The sequence below is a fragment of the Perissodus microlepis genome, chromosome 11 (assembly GCF_051167445.1).
Source record: "Perissodus microlepis isolate ML-2025 ecotype Zambia chromosome 11, ASM5116744v1, whole genome shotgun sequence".
In the NCBI taxonomy this organism is placed as follows: Eukaryota; Metazoa; Chordata; class Actinopteri; order Cichliformes; family Cichlidae; genus Perissodus; species Perissodus microlepis.
This window is the reverse complement of record NC_140471.1, coordinates 34,386,963-34,408,248: the sequence shown is the minus strand read 5'-3', so window position 1 is coordinate 34,408,248 and position 21,286 is coordinate 34,386,963. Positions and strand designations below refer to the sequence as shown.

Genomic DNA, 21,286 nt, shown 5'->3' with positions numbered 1-21,286 from the left:
GGGAGGAGGCCCCGGGGCAGACCCAGGACACGCTGGAGAGATTATATCTCTCGGCTGGCCTGGGAACGCCTCGGTGTCCCCCCGGACAAGCTGGAGGAGGTGGCTGGGGAGAGGGAGGTCTGGGCTTCTCTGCTTGGGCTGCCCCACGACCCGGCCCTGGATAAGCAGAAGAAAATGGATGGATGGACATTTAGTTAACATTAAATGTAACTATCAGTACAGCGTAGCTACAGGATATACAGACTAATCTGAACCAGCAGTTACATTTAGTCATATCTAGAGAGGATCTAGAGTTTGTGATCTTTAGTAATAAATGTTATTCACTATGTAAAATAAGTAAAACAATAAAGAAAACTCAGAAAAAAATAACCACTTTACATTCAAAATATGCTTGTTTTTGTTTTTTACATTTCATTTTTGTTCAACTTTTTTTAAAACAGCATTAATTTTTTTTTTTTTTAAAGTTACCAAAAATTATAAAAAGGAGGAATAAAAAGCAAATAAATTAAACAGAGACAACAAACTGTGGACAACACAGAATATATGCATGTACTAGAAAACCTAAAAACATAAGACATGACAAACTCATGGTTAAACACAGTAACCATACCATTACTATTATTATTATTACTTCTGAATGAAATTAGCACAGATCATTGAGTCACTTTTGCTTGGTGTATTCTGAGTGCAAAGGCAGGAAGTACAGTAACCACCTTTTCAGAAGAGGAAGAGGAAGCAAACCAAACCTACTCACACTTCTTAGAAAAACTTTAACCCAAGTTCAGGAGTTTCAGTCTTTCAGACCCCTGTGAGAAAAATCAAACTGAAACAAACAGTAGTAAAGAATTTGCTACTGCACTGAATCCTGAAAAGGAAAAGGCAGAGAATCATAAAAAAAATTCATATTTCATTTAGACAAACATACAAAAAACAACAATAACAGCTTTATTTAAGGAATGGCTTATCCAAACACTCCCGAGGAGGTGAGAATCATGTCCGAGTGCCAAGCAAAAGGTTTACAGAAGGGAAACACAAAGAGTCTTCATGGTTTCACAGTGAATACAAACTTACCTTTCACCCTCAACAAGACCAACATTTTTTTTACTAACTGAGAAAACTCATGGTAATAAAAATTTTTAGAACTAAAAAATATAACAACAGCACACAGAATACAGCCAAGATTATAAATGACACAACTCGTGTGGGCGTGTCCTGCCGTCTCTCCTGCCTTAGGTGATGCCCTTTTTGTACAGCTGACTCTAATCGAAAAAAGGTGCGCTCTAGCACTGGAGAGCCCTGTTGGTTTTTTGAGCTAGTGAGCTGTGCGTGTGTGTGGTGGCTGTTTGCTCTGTGGAGAGGAGTCCGTTTTGGTTACTAACCCTTTTTAGCTTCTCAGTTTAATGACCAACTCCTGGGTTTTGTTTCCCTTCTTTAAAAGGTGATAGTGGATTGTCTATCTCTTTTAGGTTAATTACTAATAGAAACATTACTAAAACCCTTTAATTGAACCATTTTGGCTCCCTGTCTCCTTTTTTTCAACACAGAAACCTTTTGTTACTTTCCCTTATCCCCAGTCCTTTAAGGGTGGAACGTAACCCACTTTCTTAAAAATGACTTCTTGACAACCACCATTCTACTGATGTGGCTTTAGTGAACAGCAGATGGATCATCTAAAGCAGGGGTCCCCAATCCCAGTCCACGAGGGCCGGTGTCCCTGCAGGTTTTAGATCTCACCCTGGGTCAACACACCTGAATCACATGATTAGTTCATTACCAGGCCTCTGAAGAACTTCAAGACATGTTGAGAAGTTAATTTATTCATTTAAATCAGCTGTGTTGGATCAAGGACACATCTAAAACCTGCAGGGACACCGGCACTCGTGGACTGGGATTGGGGACCCCGGATCTAAAGGGTCAGATGGATCTTTCAGGTTCTGTGTCAGATATTTGCTGGATTGTTTCCTAGATAGCGTTTTAGACCAGCCCTCTTCTTCTTTTGTTCTCCACTTGTCCAAGGACACGACGGACATAATGCTGAGATTAGCAGCTCTGTTGAAATCCATTGTTGATGCCAAAATATTATTTTATGCCTGTTATACTGTATTACCTTTGGCATTTTTCATAGATCTCTGCTAAGCTTCTGTTATGTGATGACAAACATTCCTTTGAAAATGTATTGGTATAGGAACTGAGCTTAAAATGAGCCAAAAAAAACCCCAAAAAACAAACAGCCAATGTCAAAAGGAAAAACTTGGAAAGACCTTCAAAACACCTGGAGATCCATCACTCGAGACCACTTTATGACCATCACAAGGAAGCCCGACTTACTGGAAACAAAGGATAAAGAAATGAGGGGTGACTCGAGACTTTTGTACAGTGCAGTATTTTTTGATTATTCAGTGCTCAAAATAATCCTTATTTATTTTATACTGGGCTTAGCATGCCCCTCAGTTTATCTTCTCTGAAGCATTTTGACAGACAGAAGCTTTGAAAAGCACGTGGCTCAAGCTACTGTGCTCAGTCACATCTATATATGCCCATTTTGGGGGGATTCATTTGCCGTGACCTCGTACAAAAAGTTTTGTAAGTAAAAAAAAAAAAAAAATCTATGAAATGGAGCTTTAGAGTATCTGTGAATGGTAGTCATGGCCATTGATCAGTGGGCCTTGATCAGTGCTCATGAGAATCTCCATAATTATGATGAAGGAACTGACCTCCCAGCCCATTGTTCCTTCAGTGGCGCTGGTTTCAGTCATTATGCGAATGTACAGTTTATAAGATTGGGGAAACCTGCAGTCAGCTGAGACTGTCACTTGGATGAGTAGTGTGATGCCTGAGCTTTTAGTTTACCAGGTTTAAATTACACACATGCTAGCCTCATGACTTTAAACGTTGTCTTTAATATAAGCTAACTCTATGATAACAGATCAACTTACCAGATGCACTTTGTTGCTGTAGCAGAGTATGGCTTTGATATGTGTTATAACACTATTATAATAAAACTTAACTGGATAAAAAAATCTTTGTCTGAACACAAGTGTTTAAACATTTCAATATTTAATTGTGTTTTTCAATTGAAGTTACAGTCATTTCAAAAGTATTCAGACCCATCTATCATCTATCTCTTAAAGGGATATAAATTCTTTATTTTTCCCATCAGTAGTGCCAAAACCTGCATCACTACAGTGAAGCATGGTAGTGGTATCATGATTTATTTCTTAACAGTAAGCACAGATCTCTGGTTGTGTTGGTGTTGTAACCACCAGAGATCTGTGCTTTGATGATGTCTTTTTAATTTTTGGTTGAATTTACTTAACCAGAACGTGACCTGTGACCTTTAAAGCCACCTGCAAAACATTTCTAAAAACACGAGTTCACTTTGTCACTAAAACCAAAACAGAAATTTTTTTTTTTTTTTTTTTTAAAAGTACAGGGGCCTGAATTCTTTCTTAAGGGACAGTAACTTGGTGGTTTTCTAAGTAGTGACTGTGATAACATCTTCTGTGAACTAGCTGGTTTCAAAGCTAATTATGAATCAAATATTTATAATTTATAAAAGGCATCTTGATAAAGAGGTTTCAACCTACATCTTTCTGACTCAGCAAATGTCAAAAGGGTAGAATAAATTTTGTTGGGTAAGTAAGCGGGCCCACCATCGTTCTTTTTCAAGTATTCAAGCTAGAAAGGCAGTAGGCAGGATAGCCCGATTGTTAGCAACAGTGACTTATTCATCGAGCCCGAAACTCTGGCTGATTGGGACCCACACCCAGTTTCACACCTTGGCTCAGGCGATTAGAGGATCATCAGGGGGTCCTTTTGTCCCTCTGGGGGGGGATACTCCCACTAGGTTTAAATCTGGGACTCTCCACCATTTGACCTTAGAACTGAAGAAGCTTCTCGGATGAGAGGTGAAACGTCTTCAAGTAACTTAAAGAAGTCCAGACGCTTTTCTTTGCAAGCTCCTTTGACTACGATGACCTGGATGACTGAGAACCTTCACAGACATTGTTAACGAAGCCAGCCCAAAAGAATGTTTCTTACAGTGTCATGATATATTTCATATATTTTAGACATGTTATTAGCTCTTGACCAGATTCTAAGAAATGCCCCCATACTAGATGCACATTATTTAAATTAGACAGTGTCACCTAATCTGGAACTAATGACTCCAATTTAAATCTAGAAGTGTACTTGTGTTTTCCTTCTGACTGATGTGCTGTTTATGTATTTAAAGTGATCAAAAAATGTTGTAAAATTAAATGCCATTAATAATGGGCACAGTTATGAGGATGAAATGTTTATCTAAACACATTAAAAAAATCTTTTTCCAACAGCGCTGTCGTTTGTGCTAAAACCTCTTTTGGCAGGTTGCACTCAAAGATGGTGTGAAAAGCCTCCACCTAGACACACAGCGCTGTCTGTGCTTCAGCATCGATGCGATGAATCATTAAAATGAAGAAGCCACTTTCAGTACTTCCCTCAAAAGTTTCATAATGTTACTCGAAAGCAGTTTTCACACATTCACTGCAGCCGTAAAGTCTTCTAAACATTACCTGAAGCGAGATCGTGAATACCCAGTGCGGTCGAATCGGATATTAGCCGATTTTAACCTCCAAGATCCCTGCTGAGCTCCCTCCCAGCACACTGGGAACGCTCCCTGGCCTAAACCATGCACAGTGATTCCAGTAGTGCGAAGTGTTTGTCTGAGCAGACTATTTCCTCCTTTCTGCTACACGTGAGATAAGACAATTCTAGAAAAACAGTTCAGCTGTTGCTTCGTTAGGTGAAGCACTGGAGACTGCTGCTCACTTAAGTCATGTTTTGTTTCCCTTTCTTTCCACTTCCCTGTTTTCCTAGCATTCAAGATATCTGTCACGATGCTCTTTTTTAGCTTTGTGATAATTTTTGTATAAAATGAGTACTGCATACATTAAGTTCTCATTTTTATTCTTCAGCCTCCACCTCACTCAATCCTCAGCATCCTCTTCTGCCACACCAACCCGCTCAGTGGCGGTCCTAGCCTGTTTGGCGCCCCGGGCGAACACTCCCTCTGATTGCTGCTTCACCCTAACATCTGTCTCCCTGTCTCATTCACACACATGAATTCTGTCATGCTTCTGCTGGCTTTCATTCCTCTTCTCCTCAGTGCATACCTCCACCTCCTCTCTAATCTGACTACAGACCTGAAAACCTGATGTAATCCCACCTCACCTTGAATCCATCTGTCACCTCTGCTGCACAACTGTCCTTCTTGCCGTCCTCATACATAACCTGCACCACATCCACAACGACACAGTGCATCTACACTTCTCCATCAACGAAGGCAAAATCCTCTCTCTTGGCATGAAACTACTATATACATTTTTTTTTTTTTTTTTTTTTTTTTTTTTTTTAAAAAGCATAATTTAGACTGGCAGCATGGTGGTTAGAACTATTGCCTCACAGCAAGAAGATCCTGAGTTCAATTCCACCATCATGCCAATGTCTTTCTGTGTGGAGTTTGCATGTTCTCCACATGTTTGTGTGGGTTCTCTCCGGGTACTCTGGCTTCCTCCCACAGTCCAAAGACATGCAATTAGTGAGGTTAGGTTTAACTGGTAACTCTAAATTGCCCATAGGTGCGAATGGTTGTCTGTCTCTAAGTGTTAGGCCTATGGCTGACTGGCAACCTGTGCAAACTGAAGACAGCTTGTATAGGCTCCTGCAACCCTGACAAGGATGAGTGGAAGAGAATAAATGAATGGATAATTTAGACTAGTAGAAATTTTTTTGCAGATTTTCTCTAGGGTTCTTTGGGCAGTAATTGTGTAGTGAAAATCATGTGATAAGTTCTAGCGTGTTTGGAGGTCCTTCCTCGGACTGATTAAAGACTGGCATTAAAACTGCAGTATCAGTAAATCAGTCTCAGCTCACTGTTTTGCCCCAGGTTCTTCATGGGTAAATCTATGCACACTGTGCCAACCACAAACGACTGAAACCTGTAGGAGGGAAGCTAAATTACCTGTTACTACCTCGTTCGTTTTAAAACCTGACTGTTTTTTCAGGCGTCTGTCCACGAGTCACGTTTCTCACGTAATGTATTTCTACTGTAACAGCCTTATCTGGGGGTTTTACTTTGCAAACACGCATGAGAAGCATCGTTCTGCCTAGTCAGTGTTCAGTGTTATTACTAACTCAGCCCCAGCTTACCTTTTTCTTATAATTTTTCTTGACAAATGTTACTTGGCTTGATGCTTACCCTCCCTGCTGGTCCAGCCCAGCAAACTAGCCTCACACACCTCCAATCAATGATAGCCACTGGGGTCCTGTTTAACAGGTGAGGGCTCACCAGAGTGGGCGTGTTGACGGGGAAAAGCCGCCACTGTGTCATGGCATTTGGGGGAAATTTGCGCAGGAGCAGCTGCACCTACATGTGATGAACAGATAGATGAATAGAAAAATGAGTGGGTGGATTCCATCTAATTCAATATCGACTCATTGTACTTACCACCAGACTTGACTCAGTGGTTGTTCGGCTGTTTTCAGCGCTGCTGACAGAGCAGGAAAGTTCATCCTGCCGCACTCTGCCCACCTAAAGCCGCAGCACCTTCGGCTCACTTTTACTTTTGTCTGACTTGGACCCCAGCTTTCTTATGTCTTTGTCCCTTTCGGCCACCATCCTCTGGTGCTCCTGCACCCTGCTGTTTCAGGTGCCGCAGATAACGTGGGTCACAGTTTTTACAGCCGCGGCTTCCTCTTCGGCCAAATATGGTGTACAACCGCAGAAGTCGGGCTTGTTATTACCCAAAGTTACTCACACAACGAGCCGCCAACAGATGACAGCAGCACCGGGGGAAAGGAAAGTATCTACAGCCACAGTCTGGTGTTGAAATTCTTAGAGAGGCCAGAAATACGATATAAAGCTTGGTTCAGTTAAATCTCCACATTTAAATCACCCCATTCTGCCGAATGACTTTTTCTTCGGTGGTGTTTGAACGTCTGCTCGGCCGCAGCCGCCGAAGGAGTCACAGGGAACTGTAGTTTTAAGTTTAAGTCTTTAACACACTCGCACAACATCAGTGAATGATGGTAGAAATATAATTTCAGGATGGGAAAAAAATTAAAACCTTATTTTGGACTAAAGTCAATTTGATGGTGATTCTACAAATGGATTGTAGAAAGTTGTCATCAGAGTTGCAATTGTTAATTAAAGCCGAGGTGAAAATTAAAACTAGATGTGAATGATATTTTAGTTTATTAAAAAATACAATTAAAAAAGCTAAAACATTAAAACTACCTTCACTTGATTTCAAAAGTTAGACTTTTCTTTATTGTAATAGCTACAGATTTTCCTAAATCTTACCTCTGACATATAGTCTCCATACAATAATGATTAAGAAGACTAAACTGAACTAACTAAAACTAAATATTCTCAAACAAATAACTTAACTGAAACAAGAAAATCCACTCTGGAAACTAAGTGAAACAAACGTGATTTAAAAACAAAAGTTAAAACAAACATAAAATACACTAAAACTAATAATTCTGCCCCTAGATGGTCTGCAAGTGCGATCATTGTTTCTAGAAGGACTTTTTTGGTACATATGTGTGGCTGCCCAAGCTACATACTAATTAGAGACGAGAAATCTATCAGTACTATGAGGGACTCTGGAGGCTCTGTTATGCTGTGAGTGGGAATTTTGCTGGCATTATTTGGGGCCACTTATCCCATTAAATGGTAGAAATAACTGAAAATCAATAGAAAGTTGTTCTGAATGATCTCATTTTGGTGCGAAAAACTGGAGAAATTTGTCACTGTGTGCTGTACGCATGTGTATGAAAAGAGTATCCTCTCAATCTGTCACATTTAACATCATTCTTCACCTTAGAAGTGACAGTTAAAGAAACCACCTTTACTTTAGAATCTATTTAATAGCTGTTCAAGTTCACGATAGAAACCACCTTCATAATGTGGGTAGTTTTTTGTCTTTTTCCAAATGCTTCCAAGATGTACCAAATGTAGTAACATGTTGCAGCTACTAAAAGGAACAAAACCTGAATGTGTGCTGAATAAAATGGCAAAGCAATTTCCATGGCTGTTACAAAGCATCCCAGTCCACCATAGTGACTGTCATCTGCAGGCTAAAAATTAAAGCTGCTTTAGACTAAAAGACCCACAGCAACAGCACTGGTTATGTTGACTGGAGAAATAAATAGTGAAACTTTCGTATTGAGGTTACACTTTATTGTTCCCTTAGGAAAATTTCAAAACAATTGTTTCCACTAAATATTTGCATCACCTGCACAACAACTTGGAGATGGATAATGATCCAAGAAAGATCCAAACACATCTCTCACAAGTCAGTAAAACAAGAACAAAGTTACTGATTTAAGCATAGATATGGATCTTTATCTCTTTTATTGTTGATTTCTTAGTAAAAGCTAAATGCAAAGTATAAACATATTGCAAATAAGGTAGATTAAATTGAAAAAAACAGAACAAAACACTTTCCCCATACAGCTACAGAAAATCATATCATCCAAAGCTCTAGTGGAATTCACAAACATTCACGTCTTAACATTCTGCAGTCAGAATGCGTCAAGTGTTAACATATGCAAATCAGCCAAAGCAGAAGCCTACTCTATGTGTTATATGGTGTTTTTTATGTTTTTGTCCAAAAAAATGATAATCACATACATTTGAACAGATATAAATGTTGTATGAAGTTCAAGCACAAACCCGCTGCTATCAAAAACACACAGCAACTTGCAACAAGTGAACTGGCCAGCTTCAAGCCACTTCATGGAATCTCTCCTGCCATGTGGTCTACAGCCATGGCTGTCAGTGCCACCACTCTTATGAATTTCTCTGGCTCCAAACAAACGGACAGAACCATTTCCTGCTTTAACTCTCGCGCTCGTGCTGGGAATCAGATGAAACTTTTACATTGCTCTCTTTAGACAATAAAACAGGAACAACACCTTCAGCTGTTTTGTTAAGAATGCAGTAATCACTACAGTAACATGGTGCTAGAGTCTCAACAACAGGACTGCTTGGTAAACTGTACTCTGGGCTTTGTGTCACATCCTCAAAGCTGCAGCCAGAGTCAACACAGCTGATCTCCAGGACATCTTCAGGTGGAGAGGAGGCAATCTCTGCCTCCCTGCCCCTCTCCCAGATGGAGCAGGGGAGCTGAGTATAAGAGGTGTTAGCTGGACAGACCATAGCTATAGGAGCAGGAGCCATATCCATCCCAGGCAGGCCAACATAGGAGGTCTGGCACTGAGGGAATGCCAGCTGAATCACTGGAGGGTTTAGGAAGATCTGGGTCTCTTCTGGGTCCTTCGTGTTGGGTTTTGGCACAACAGCCACTCTATCACTTATCATGCTCTCATCGGCTTTGTGCGTTAGTACATTTTTACCTTTCGGTGAAAGCCATTCCTGCAAATTAAACAAAATGAAGATGCATCAGGTGTGACGCAGTAGAAAAAAGCACACTTGTGTACTACCTGCACTCTCAGAATATGAAGCACCAATGCAGTATACACTCAGATGTTTAATGGTTTGTCACGGTAACATGCTGCCGTTACAAATTTGACTTAGGGTGTCTATTTTTTTACTTGCAGTTTTTACCATCTGTCATTGCAACCATATTTGAGTGGTTCATTTCTGGTCCTATTGACCGGTGAAAGCTTTCTCTCACAGCAGCCAGATACACAGTATCATAAAGTCTAACAACTAACTCAAGGAGGGACATTTGTAGAACCGCTACATGAACAGAAACAGACTTCTTCTCATGCTTGTTTGTGAGGCTTTAGCACTGTTTGTTATCATTTGGCCATCCACTCCTGCTCTGACTGAAAGGTCTCATTCTGCTTCTGAGGGGATTACCGTGAACTCTTCAACTCATATTTCTAGTGCAGAGTTGAGTATTGTGCGTCCATGAACTGTTTTTAACTGAATCGTGTTAGCAAAAATTGTGTGATTTGCCATAAAACTTGGTATGAATATGGTAGCACAGGACGAATGTTTTAATGATGCGCCGACTTTTTATCTAAAGTCACTTGTAGTTAGAGTTTATTTATCCTTTGAAAGATCTGGAGCTCTGCGTCACACGATTGAGGGTTTGCTTTCCAGCCACTGGGTTTATTTCAGTAAGACTGATAAACTGTCAAAATCCTATTTTGCTGAATGCTTTCTTTTATCACCAGTTACCAGATGGTCAACATGATAGACAGAACACATCCTTACACTAAACTCAGCATTTTTGCATTTCTAGTTTGACAATATGCTGGTATTCACATTTTTTGCAGCGTCAGAATGTTACTAAAGTGTCACAAACACTATGAACGCTGTCTTTGACTGACACATCAAATAAATAAGGATGCCAGAGATGTTCTTGTTAGGGGTAACCACAGCAGATTATCTGCCTATCCATGGACCTTGACCAATCCACTGTGAAGTTATCATTACTATGTGATAGATGTGTATAAAGCTTATACACATCTATCATTAATTATGTGGTCTTCTTTCATTTCTAATGTGTCATTTTGCACTGTGCTTCCATTGTGACCCTTATGTTAGGATTCCTGCACTTAATTCCTTTTAACAGAAGTTAAAATTAAGCTAAACATAAGCATGAAAACCAAAAACTCCTTCAGAAATCACTCATGTTATCTCCTCACCTGGAGATCACCTTTATGTTGCTGATACAGAGGCTGAAAGAAAGGAGCCGGGGATGGAGTGTAGGACAGAGTTTTTATCTTCATTCTGCCACACAGACACAAAATATGAATAAGAGGCACATTATCCTCATCAGACATGCAATCATTCCAAAGCTTAGATGAATTACCTTGCAGCTGGACTGTAGAATACAAACAGCAGAGCTCCCACAACCAGACACAGTGGGAACAGATATTTGGCCAATAATAATAATAAAGTTTCTGGTTCTGAAATTACACAGAATTATTGACTCACACTACAAAGATGGCAGCAAGTCCATTATCTATCAAGTATCTGTGCTATTTTACAAAAGCACTGAGAGAAAGGGAAGAGAGCAGTGCTTGTTTTTGATAAACATTGTTCAGAGAAAACACCTCACAAGACAACAAAAGGCTCCTTCACACGAGCAGCGTCCCACCTATGTTTGTGATTATGAATAGCATTAAATAAACCTAAAAATCCATTCCTTTATCATTGTCATAAAGTTGCTAAAGCAAATGTAGTTGAATTTTACTGTTAGCATATTTTTAGAAAGCTCCAGATAACAGAGGCCTTTTTTTACTTATGAAAAATGTGTCCTTTACCTTCTTCTGCTTTGTTTTCCCAGCATGTTGGTTGACTCCATTCACTCCAAGTTTCACTATATGCTTGAGGTCTATATCTTGCTTTAATGCAATATTCACTATTTTTCAGGTGCAATTTCCGATTAATAGATTCAAACTTCTTTTGGGGTGGAACCGTAAAAGTCTGTGGAAACGTTTAAAGAAACAATTATTGTCTGATTCTTTTAGAATAAAACACATTCTTAGTAAATATACTGCACATAACAGTTCATCTTACTTTGTTCTCACTGCTTTCAGGTGTATGAAGTAATATTTCATACAGGAGGTCACCACCAAGGTATAAATGGTTATCATACCGACTTTTAAATGTAATGTTGAAAGTCTCTGTTGTTTCTTGGACCACAAGCTCAGGCGGCGGTTTCAGCTGAACTGATTAGAAATATCAATCAAATCATATTTAGGTATATCAAAATGTTCCTCTAAGCATCAAGGGGGTGCATAATATTTTTTTCAGACTATCATTAAAAATGAAGCACATTAACATATTAAGACAAAATCAACAACTACAAGTGTAATTCATACTTACTGTGATGTGCTAAATAAAATTCATTTTCTAAATTGATGCATTGAGATTCATCACAAATGTCAATTTCATAGAAATTATAATCCGCCCAAAGCTTATTGTTGAGTTGACATTCACAGTAGTAACTGTGATTCATCACCACAAGTGGACAAGAAGGGCTTTTGGAACAAAAACAGAACATGGACATGTTTGTGAATTTAGAAGCAGAAACACACACTTTCAATTCTGTAAGAAAAATCAAGTATTTTATGTATTTATTTAAGAAAAACTTACTTGTGTTCGGACTTCTCCTTGAAATATAGGCTGTAGTTCGTTTTGTTCTTTCCCAATGGAATAGCAGTGATGTTGTTGAAGACACAAGTAATGTTGTGTATATAGTCAGTCACACACATCCATGATGGTACATCAGCTAGAAAAAAGAAAAAGTAGAAGAAAAGAAATATTCAATTATTATTTCACAGTTTCTGGTATTGATTACTTCAATGCTATACTTATGTATGACAAAGTAACAAATAGTAAGTTATGGAATAGTTTAATAATTATTCAGATCTTTTATTTAAGGAAAAGAGAACATTAGAATTAATATAGACATATAACAGTGTAAGAGGATGTATAAGTGGGCAGGTTTTAGCTGGTAGAGGTGCAGCTATATAAGGTTGAGGATAATCTGAGGAGCTGCGAAACAAATGAAAAAAAAATTGAAAAGAATTTTATTTTGTTTGACACACTGGATACGCCTATGTTTTTGTGCCTTATACAATTAACCATGTAATCATCTGACTCTGGGCGCTCTGTGGTCTTAGTTCTATTGGATTTGACTTCAGCCTTTGACACGGTTGACCATGATATCCTTTTGGCAAGGTTGGAAATGTTCTGTCATGGTTTAAATCATATTTCTCTGAGAGGTCGTTCTCTGTCATGATGGGAAAATATTCCTCTTCTTCTGCCCTTTTTCGCTGTGGTGTGCCCCAGGGCTCGGTATTGGGTCCTGTGTTGTTTTCTCTGTACATGCTGCCCTTGGGCTCCATTTTTGAAAAACATAATGTCTCTTTTCACTGCTATGCTGATGATATTCAAATCTACCTCCACCTGACTGGGGATGTTTCATCTTCACTACATCCTCTGTTTGATTGTCTGAGGGATGTCAAAGACTGGTTATCACGTAGCTTTCTTACTTTAAATGAAAAGAAGACAGAAATGATTGTTTTTGATAGAAATATGCCTCTGGGACAACTGACCGGTACACTCGGGCCTGTTGCTAACCACCTCACTGATGCTGCTAGGAATCTTGGAGTTTTCATGGATAGTTCCTTCAAACTAGATAAACAGGTGTCTACTGTGGTAAAAACCAGCTTTCACCAACTACGCCTAATTTCTAAGGCTAAACCTTATATACCATGCCAAGATCTGGAGAAACTCATTCATGCTTTCATCACTTCAAGACTGGATTATTGTAATTCGCTCTACTTGGGCCTCCAATCTTCTCTTCTTCAGCGATTGCAGCTGGTCCAAAATGCCGCAGCACGTCTCTTGACCGGCACTAGAAAGTATGATTCTATCACCCCTGTTCTGGCCAACTTAAATTGGCTTCCTATTAAATACCGAATTGATTTTAAAATTTTATTGTTTACTTATAAAATCCTAAACAATATGGCACCTGACTACCTAGCTGATCTCTGTATAGCCCTCAGAGAGCACTAAGATCATTGGGCCAACTGCTCTTAGTGCAACCTAGGTCTCGGCTGAAGACCAGAGGAGGCCGTGCCTTTGCCGTTGCCGCGCCCAGGTTATGGAATACTCTTCCTCTTCATATTCGCGCATCAGATTCCATTCAGTCTTTTAAATCACGTCTAAAAATGTATTTGTTTAACCTGGCATTCAAGGCTAATTAGGGTAATTTACATCTGGCTTTGCATTTAGATTATGTAATTATTTTATATTTTATTTATTTTATTGATATCTGTAATTTATATTTTATATTGTGATATTTTATCTGTATCATGATTTTACTGGAAAGCACTTTGGTGTACTTCGGTCTTTAAAATGTGCTATATAAATAAATTTTGATTGATTGAATTTTGATAATCACCAGTTTAGAGGGTAAATCTCTTTTGCTAGCAGCTCAGTCATCCCATGTGCACACTCCCTTAAAAGGTTCAATCCTTAAGAAGGCACTCTATTTATTTTTTATTTAAAACCTTGATTGGTAAATAACCAGCATATCCAGCTGTCAAATATGTAGCAGAGTAAAAAAGTACATCATTTCTCCACAGTAATAGAAATAACAATCAATTTTACTTGGTAAACATCAAGCTACTTTCCATATCTAATAATCAAAATATTAATCAAAGCTCAAAACAAACAACATGTGATATGATGATAGATCACATGTGTGACTATTTGACATTTAAACATATCCTCTGAACCTCCTACTGTTACTGACAACTGGAATGTATGACATTAAAAGCTATGCAATTAATCATAGTAGGAAGAAAAGGATGATATGATACAGCCACAAGATGAGATAAACCATAAGCTGCCTTACTAATGACTTCCCATAGCTAAGTGAAAAACATCTCCATACAAATGAGCAATACCTTCGATCCCGCTGGTCACTGCAAGGATGCCGTAGCACCAAAGCCCAAACAGGAGCTGCCAGCACTTCATGTCTTTTTGAACACAGGTATCGTTCTATGGATATGAATAAAACATGTATGTTTAAAGCCTCTTTGAATTTTGCATTACAATGTATCTACTTCTTCAGTATTATGAAATTTGTACCATTTCATCTATATTACAATAGATTGGAATTGATCTTTTCGTAAACTACACTTGTCATAGGAAAATAACAAATAAAATGCATCAAGTTTATAAGTTTTCATAATGAATAAATTCAACAGCTGACATGAGTTCAGTGATATTTTAGTAAATGTGCCATTACCTCAGATCTGTGGTACCAGTGATGTCTCAGACGGTGAATGAGACATAGAGCTGAGGTTTAAACTTATCAATCACATCACAGGAAGTCTTTTTTTTTTTACGTCATTGGGGTTTTTTTCCCCTCTTGCCTTCTTGGTTTGGGCACGTGCTTTTGATTTAGTTTCATTGTACTAATAAAACTGTTCAGTCTCTGAAGATTATCCTGTTCTTTAAAGTTTTTTTTTCTGTGATACAAAACCTAAAGAGACATTGTTTTATGTCACTTAGGGTTGCATTTTTATTCGCTTTAGTGCTCGTGCAAGTTTCTTTTTTAAAAAATCAACTTTGTCAAAAAAGAAAAAAAAGATAATTATTCTTCCTAAATGTATTTACTTTTTGGTGGTTTGATGGTCTTCCATAATATAGTGCAACAAGTTTACAATTTATGGGGACCCATTATGTCTACAAACACACACAGACACACACACACACACAAACTGTTACTAGTACTCTTAGTACTAAACTATTAGTGCTCATATTAAACATGTTTAAGGTTTCAAATATTGAGCCAAACAAGTAATTTCTGTGTGCTGTAGGTTACAGAATAAGGAACTCCAATGCAGGAGAAAAAAAAGCTTTTTATTAAGCTGAAGGATGAGTCCAAGGTCCAAAAACAAAACAAAACAAGTCAAACACTTCAGCAAAATATAGAGAGCAAACCAGAAAAGATACACAGAACCATCAGCATAAGATGATGGACGGTGTACACACAAAGGGTGATTAAGGAACGGGCACAGACCTCCAGTAAAACTCTGAACAAAGCACAAGAGGAAAGTAGTTATCAGAAAATAAACAGGAAAATAACTGCTTAGATAAATGAAACAAGGAATGAAACATGAATGAACCACATAAGAGGGGAAGCAGGAAGATGAGACAGAGAGAACACTGAGGGAAACCATGAGGGAGCTATAACATACTCAAAGACTCCAAAATAGGGCTGGAGCAGTAAAGTAATGGGCATCCAAAGCTCAACAATTACAAAACCATAAATGGGAACTAAAAAACCCCAAAAAGAATTAAAGCTTCATGTTAAAGAATGATAATTAAGCACTAGAACAAGTGAAGATCCTGGACACAGCTCTGAACACAAATAACAATCTGAGAACTACTGCACTGGTTTGCTTGTGACTTTTGCTGGGTTTCTCACACTTCAGTGAAGCTACCAACCACAAGTTGATTAGAGATAGGCTCGAGAGAATGGCTGCCTCTGAATGTTTTTCCTTATCAAGATTTAAATCTCATTTGGTGTGGAAAAAGTTTTGAACATCAACACAGCTGTTTGCAAAAACTGTAAAAACAAGCTTGGCAGTGACTTTAGATTTAGATTCTTTTTTATTCTTATTACAAGGTCATTTAAATGTAGCCTGGGAAATGCTTAGCCACACAGGACACAATTACTGGGGTTCTTAATGTGCAGTTTTTATTGCCAATGGCAACTGAATAAACATAAATGTCCTTTGACCTTCACTTTTGTCAAACGGCAGCCATATGGACTTGTACTGAACATCAACAGTATGAGAGGTAAGTAACAGGATAAACGATAAATAAAAAGATGCGCCAGTGTGAGGAATAAGGGAAATGAAATAAAATACAAACACAAAAATACGGCAGTGGCCTCTCTCTGTGCAGAACAAATTACAAAGAGCTAAATCACACAAGGCTCCTTTAAAAAATGTGGAAGTGTTACATACATTTTCTATAAACACTTATATTCCACAGCAATCTCAGTTCACTTGCAATACCGGAACACACAGATGATCTCGCCAGAAAATGGCTGTTCCGCGCTGCACATACAGGTTCTTTGTATCATCCATTTCAGAAATACATCATCTTGTTAAAATACTGATGTTTTACTACTGCACTGCAATTATACCAATATGTTTCAACGAGTTATGTGCATATCCAACAATTAAACTCCTCAACATTCCCGTTTCACAACCACAAATAAAAGTAAACAGGAAGTCCCAAGATGCATTTCTTGTTAAGTTTTCTTGGGAATACTTATCTGGCACTATCTGGTGTAGAGAGGAGAAGTTAGAAAACAAAAATTGCATTCTCCAAAAATTAGATTCTAGCTGTCAAGCACATAAAATGGATCACACTTCCCCACAGCTAAAGAAGCTGCACTAAGCAACTGTAGGAAATTATTCAAAAGCTCTTTTAACTGTCTATAAAGTTTAAATACACTTGCTCCTCTCTACATCAGACACTTTATTTTATTTATTATATAATCCTGACAGATGACTGAGATCCTCCACTGGTTTTCCTTTAATTTCTTATTATTTCTAGACTTGGATGTTCACTTTACAAAGAGCAGGTTTTCATTTGTTGAACAATTCACAAACCAGGAACGAGAACTTGACATGGAGAGGAAACTGATAGACATCAGATTGTGAGAAAAGACACATTCACAGTAAATCGACATCGCTCAGTACATGTAAAAAAAATCTTTGCTTGGTTTGCATGTTTGCAAATGCATGCAGATGAGCCACAGAAAATCAAAACACTAGACTAGAATCAAAGGTCAAGCATCATACCAAAGCTATCAACATCACTGTTTGAAGGCACTCCATCACTAAAATACCTAAGTATCACTTTCAGATAGGCCATCGGGAGAGGTGGGACAGAGAGTGGTTGAAGCCCTGTAGCTTTCCTCTCCCTGCATCTAAAAGAGTCCAAAACAACATCCAGACTTTCATGTTTGAAATGATACCAGATGCTAAAAACGACCTCGACCATATTTGTTAATAGTAAATCATCTTTATTCTTAATCAAATATATAATCAAAATGTAAGTTTGGCCAATATGTTAAATGCGAAAATCACTGTTCTAATGTCTTAATCTTGTGTGTGGACACGATCCAGCTTTAACCTTGGTAGATTTGTGTGTGTCTGCAGGAATGTGAAAATATAAGAACTTTGTCGCCAAACTGTCATTATACATGATTTTGAATAAGAGAAATGGTATTACGTGTTGTAATGATAATACATAATCCTAATTCATATGTGACTGATAGTTACTGACATGACAAATTATGTTAAGTATAACATGGAAAAGAGTAAAACGTAATGACGTAATATCAATGAAGCAACCTTTGCCTTAGTTAGAAGTGAAAGGTCGAAGATGGAGGTGATGATAGAGTGTGGCTGGATATCAGGTGACATTGGTGACCGTCGAGATAGGAAAGAGAGATGGGGAGGCAAATGGGCATTTGCAGTGCTTTTTCATCTAGTTCTTGCGATGAGCAGAAGATATCATCTGAAGATTCAGTCCCTGAGGTCCGTAGTTAGAAATGGTAGTGCCAACAGGTAGTGCCAGAGGAGCCACCACCACCCAACCATAGTGAACCTACAAGTTGGTTTTATTATTTTTGACTTTTTCTCTGCTCATTTTTACCATAGGGGCAGGGTAGGTAACAGGGGCAGTTAGTACTGGGTGAATCCCCTCACCCATCCTTAGGCTCCATCTGAACTCTGTGTTGCCATAATATTCATAGAATCAGAATAGGACTTTTTAATTAGAGCGCTGAACCAGACTTCCTGTATTGGGGTGCAAGGTCTAAGTGAATTCAGCTTCATTGTAAATGCGTTGGAACAGAAAATCTGGACCTACAGTGGAAGAAAACAAAAAGTGGATATTTTTGACTTTTTCTCCTTGGTTCTGAACGAGAGCGTCGATGCCTCTGGCAATGGACAGTTGCATTAATATTGATGGTTACACCCTAGTGCAATAAAGGGGATGGACACAAGTCTTTTTGTAGAGGTTATTCAAGTTGTGGCATTTGTTAGGGTTGAAAGGACAACTGTAATCTCCATATTTTTACTTTCTTTCCTCAAAATAGCCTCCCCTCTTTTCTCTGAAAACACCATTTCATGTTTAACTTTAAAATTTCAAAAGGGACAACATTTTTTTCTTAATGTGGCACTAATAAGTAGTCACACTTTCCCAGTTTTTCCTTCCTGATTTTCTTTCAGAAAAAGGTTCATGAATCAGAATGTGAAGTCAGCTCTCTTATAGCAGCTGTTTATTGATGGTTGTTAACAATTTCTTCTTGCCTTCTTTGCCTTGCTGTTAATTCATTACGTTATAAAAGGTAAATAACATTTAATGAAAAGTCAGAAATGTTCATAATAAACAGAAGTAACAGTGTGAATGCAGCTAAATGTAAAAATTAAGATACTATGAGCACATTCTTTAAAAAAACAAAAAAACCCTCCAGGGTAAAGTTTGAACAACTTTTAAATGCATTTTTCAAAATATCAGTAGTTCACATATTTTCCAGGTGTTTTGATAAAGAAAACACATGCAATTACGGCAATGATAATTCAGAATCTTTATTGTTTTTATTATCCTTCCCTCACTTGTGGCCTCAGGTGAAAGTTTAATTCAATTCAATTTTATTTATACAGCACCAACTCACAACAGTCACCTCAAGGGGCTGTATATTGTAATAATACATACAGAGAAAAACCCAACAATCATGAGACCACCTCTGAGCAAGCACTTTAGCGACAGTGAGAAGGAAACTGAAACAGGAAGAAACCTCGGGCAGAACCAGGCTCAGGGAGGGGCCATATGCTGCGACCGGTTGGGGTGAGAGAAGGAAGTCATGCTGTGGAAGAGAGCCAGAGATTATGTTTAAAGGATGTAATGTGTCAAATTAATCATGAAGACTAAACTGAGATGTTTTGATGCAGTTAACCTATCCCCACTTGTGGATTCCAAGTCCAAAAGTCCTGTTGAAGCAACTATTAGACTGACTATGGTCACACATGTGTTCTCCTTTCCCTCACTTACTTCACTTTTAATGTCCATCACTCATTCTGATTTGATAAATGCACAGAGAAAATCCTGAATGCAATTTGAACACACAGAAGAGTGTGCACCATTGGATGGTGAATTCACAATTGTTGCTTCATTACCTGCTCAGCTTACCTTTTGCTAAAGGTGGTGTCTCTTGTACTCACTTTACCAAACATTACTCTCATATATAATTGCTGTAACATATAAGTATGATATGCTCATACTCAGAAATACACTTTTTGAAGTCGGCTCCAGTAAATGATCATAATACCAGTGCTTGCTTTGCTAGTCCACCCCTCACAAATCTAAAAAACTGGTTATGTTTTGATTCTGAAACTATGATATACATGATGTTGATGCTCAGTGTTGGTTACAGAAATAATCGTGCTGAACAGAAACAAGATTTTGGCTTCAGATTGTGATACTTGGAGTGGGTGTAAATTTGGTTGCACTGTTTTTGTTTTAAACTGAGTGTTTCTCAGCCCTGAAAAGTCTCCTGTACTTATCAAGAGTTGTTTTAAAAATTTGACCCATTCACATGTACTTTCAGAACCTGTAACTCAAAATATTTAGTGTGGAGGTAAATGTTTACATGGGTACACTCAATAAAGCTATTGTATAAAAACATTAAATAAAAATCAGCTGACTTGTAAAGGTTTTTCATGGGATGACCAACACGAAACTGTGTATTAAGTATTGTTTTAGTTTTTAAGCCTATTAACTGCATTTGAATATCATCGAGCAAATAGTAGATATGTAAATGGATCAACTGACCCTGAACCATCCCAAAGTTACGCTTCTCAGTTACTGGGGACCATGATGCACCAAGCCTTACTCCACTCATGCCTACTTCCCTCTCGAGTGGCAAGGCGGTAGAAAATGTTCTACCACTGCTACACAGAAAGACCCCAGCCGGGGTCAAACCAGGAACCTTCTTACCTTGACTTGCAGTCCACTGGGGTGGTTGTAGCTCAGGAGCTCTCTTTGGCTGGTGGTTCAACCCCTGGCTCCCCCAAGTCTGTATGCCAAATATCCTTGGGCAAGTCACTAACCTAAGCAACCCTAAGTTGCTCTCTGATGAATGCGTGTGAATGTGGCATGTTGTATAAAGTGCTTTGAGTGCTCTGGGAGAGTAGAAAAGAGCTAAATAAGAATCTGTCCATTTACCATTCCAAATATTGAGTGGTCAATAAGAATAGAAAAGAGCTATATGAATGCAAGTACCTTACATCTGTAGCCCCATTATATGCAACTATTGCATGCCAGTAGCATTTGTATAATCTCACTCTCTAGTTTTAAGTTGTTTTTCTTTCTGCTGCTGGAGATGCTGTCAATAAAAAGGAGTTCTTATTTCACAAAGTCTCTAACTGATGCTCATAGGGGACCTTCTGATGGTTGGGGCTTGTTCTCTAATATTGCAGGGTCTTTATGTCACAATAAAAAGCGCCTCAAGGTTATCACTGATAGAATGTGAAAATTATATGGATGCTAAAAGATGACATGCTAAAGCAATTGTATTGTGATCGCAGCATATATTTCATTTTTAAATATCCTTTCTAACTTATTTGATTCCGTCTTGATCAGTTAAAAGTTACACAATGTCACAGTGATTTGCAAACCATGAATTTGCACTATTAATCAACTTTATCTAGATAT

The 21,286-nt window shown here is 38.3% G+C and overlaps 1 protein-coding gene across 1 annotated transcript; it reads right to left on the bottom strand.

Moving 5' to 3' along the window:
- Positions 1–8,583: 8,583 nt before the first annotated feature.
- On the bottom strand, positions 8,584–14,515 carry LOC146378341 (interleukin-21 receptor-like). The gene is made up of 8 exons (XM_084944933.1): positions 14,446–14,515; positions 12,122–12,257; positions 11,852–12,006; positions 11,543–11,694; positions 11,287–11,449; positions 10,833–10,929; positions 10,666–10,750; positions 8,584–9,421 (listed from the first exon to the last, which is right to left on the bottom strand). The coding sequence occupies exons 1-8, from the start codon at positions 14,513–14,515 to the stop codon at positions 8,885–8,887; spliced, it is 1,395 nt and encodes a 464-aa protein (XP_084801059.1). The 3' UTR covers positions 8,584–8,884.
- Positions 14,516–21,286: the final 6,771 nt, after the last annotated feature.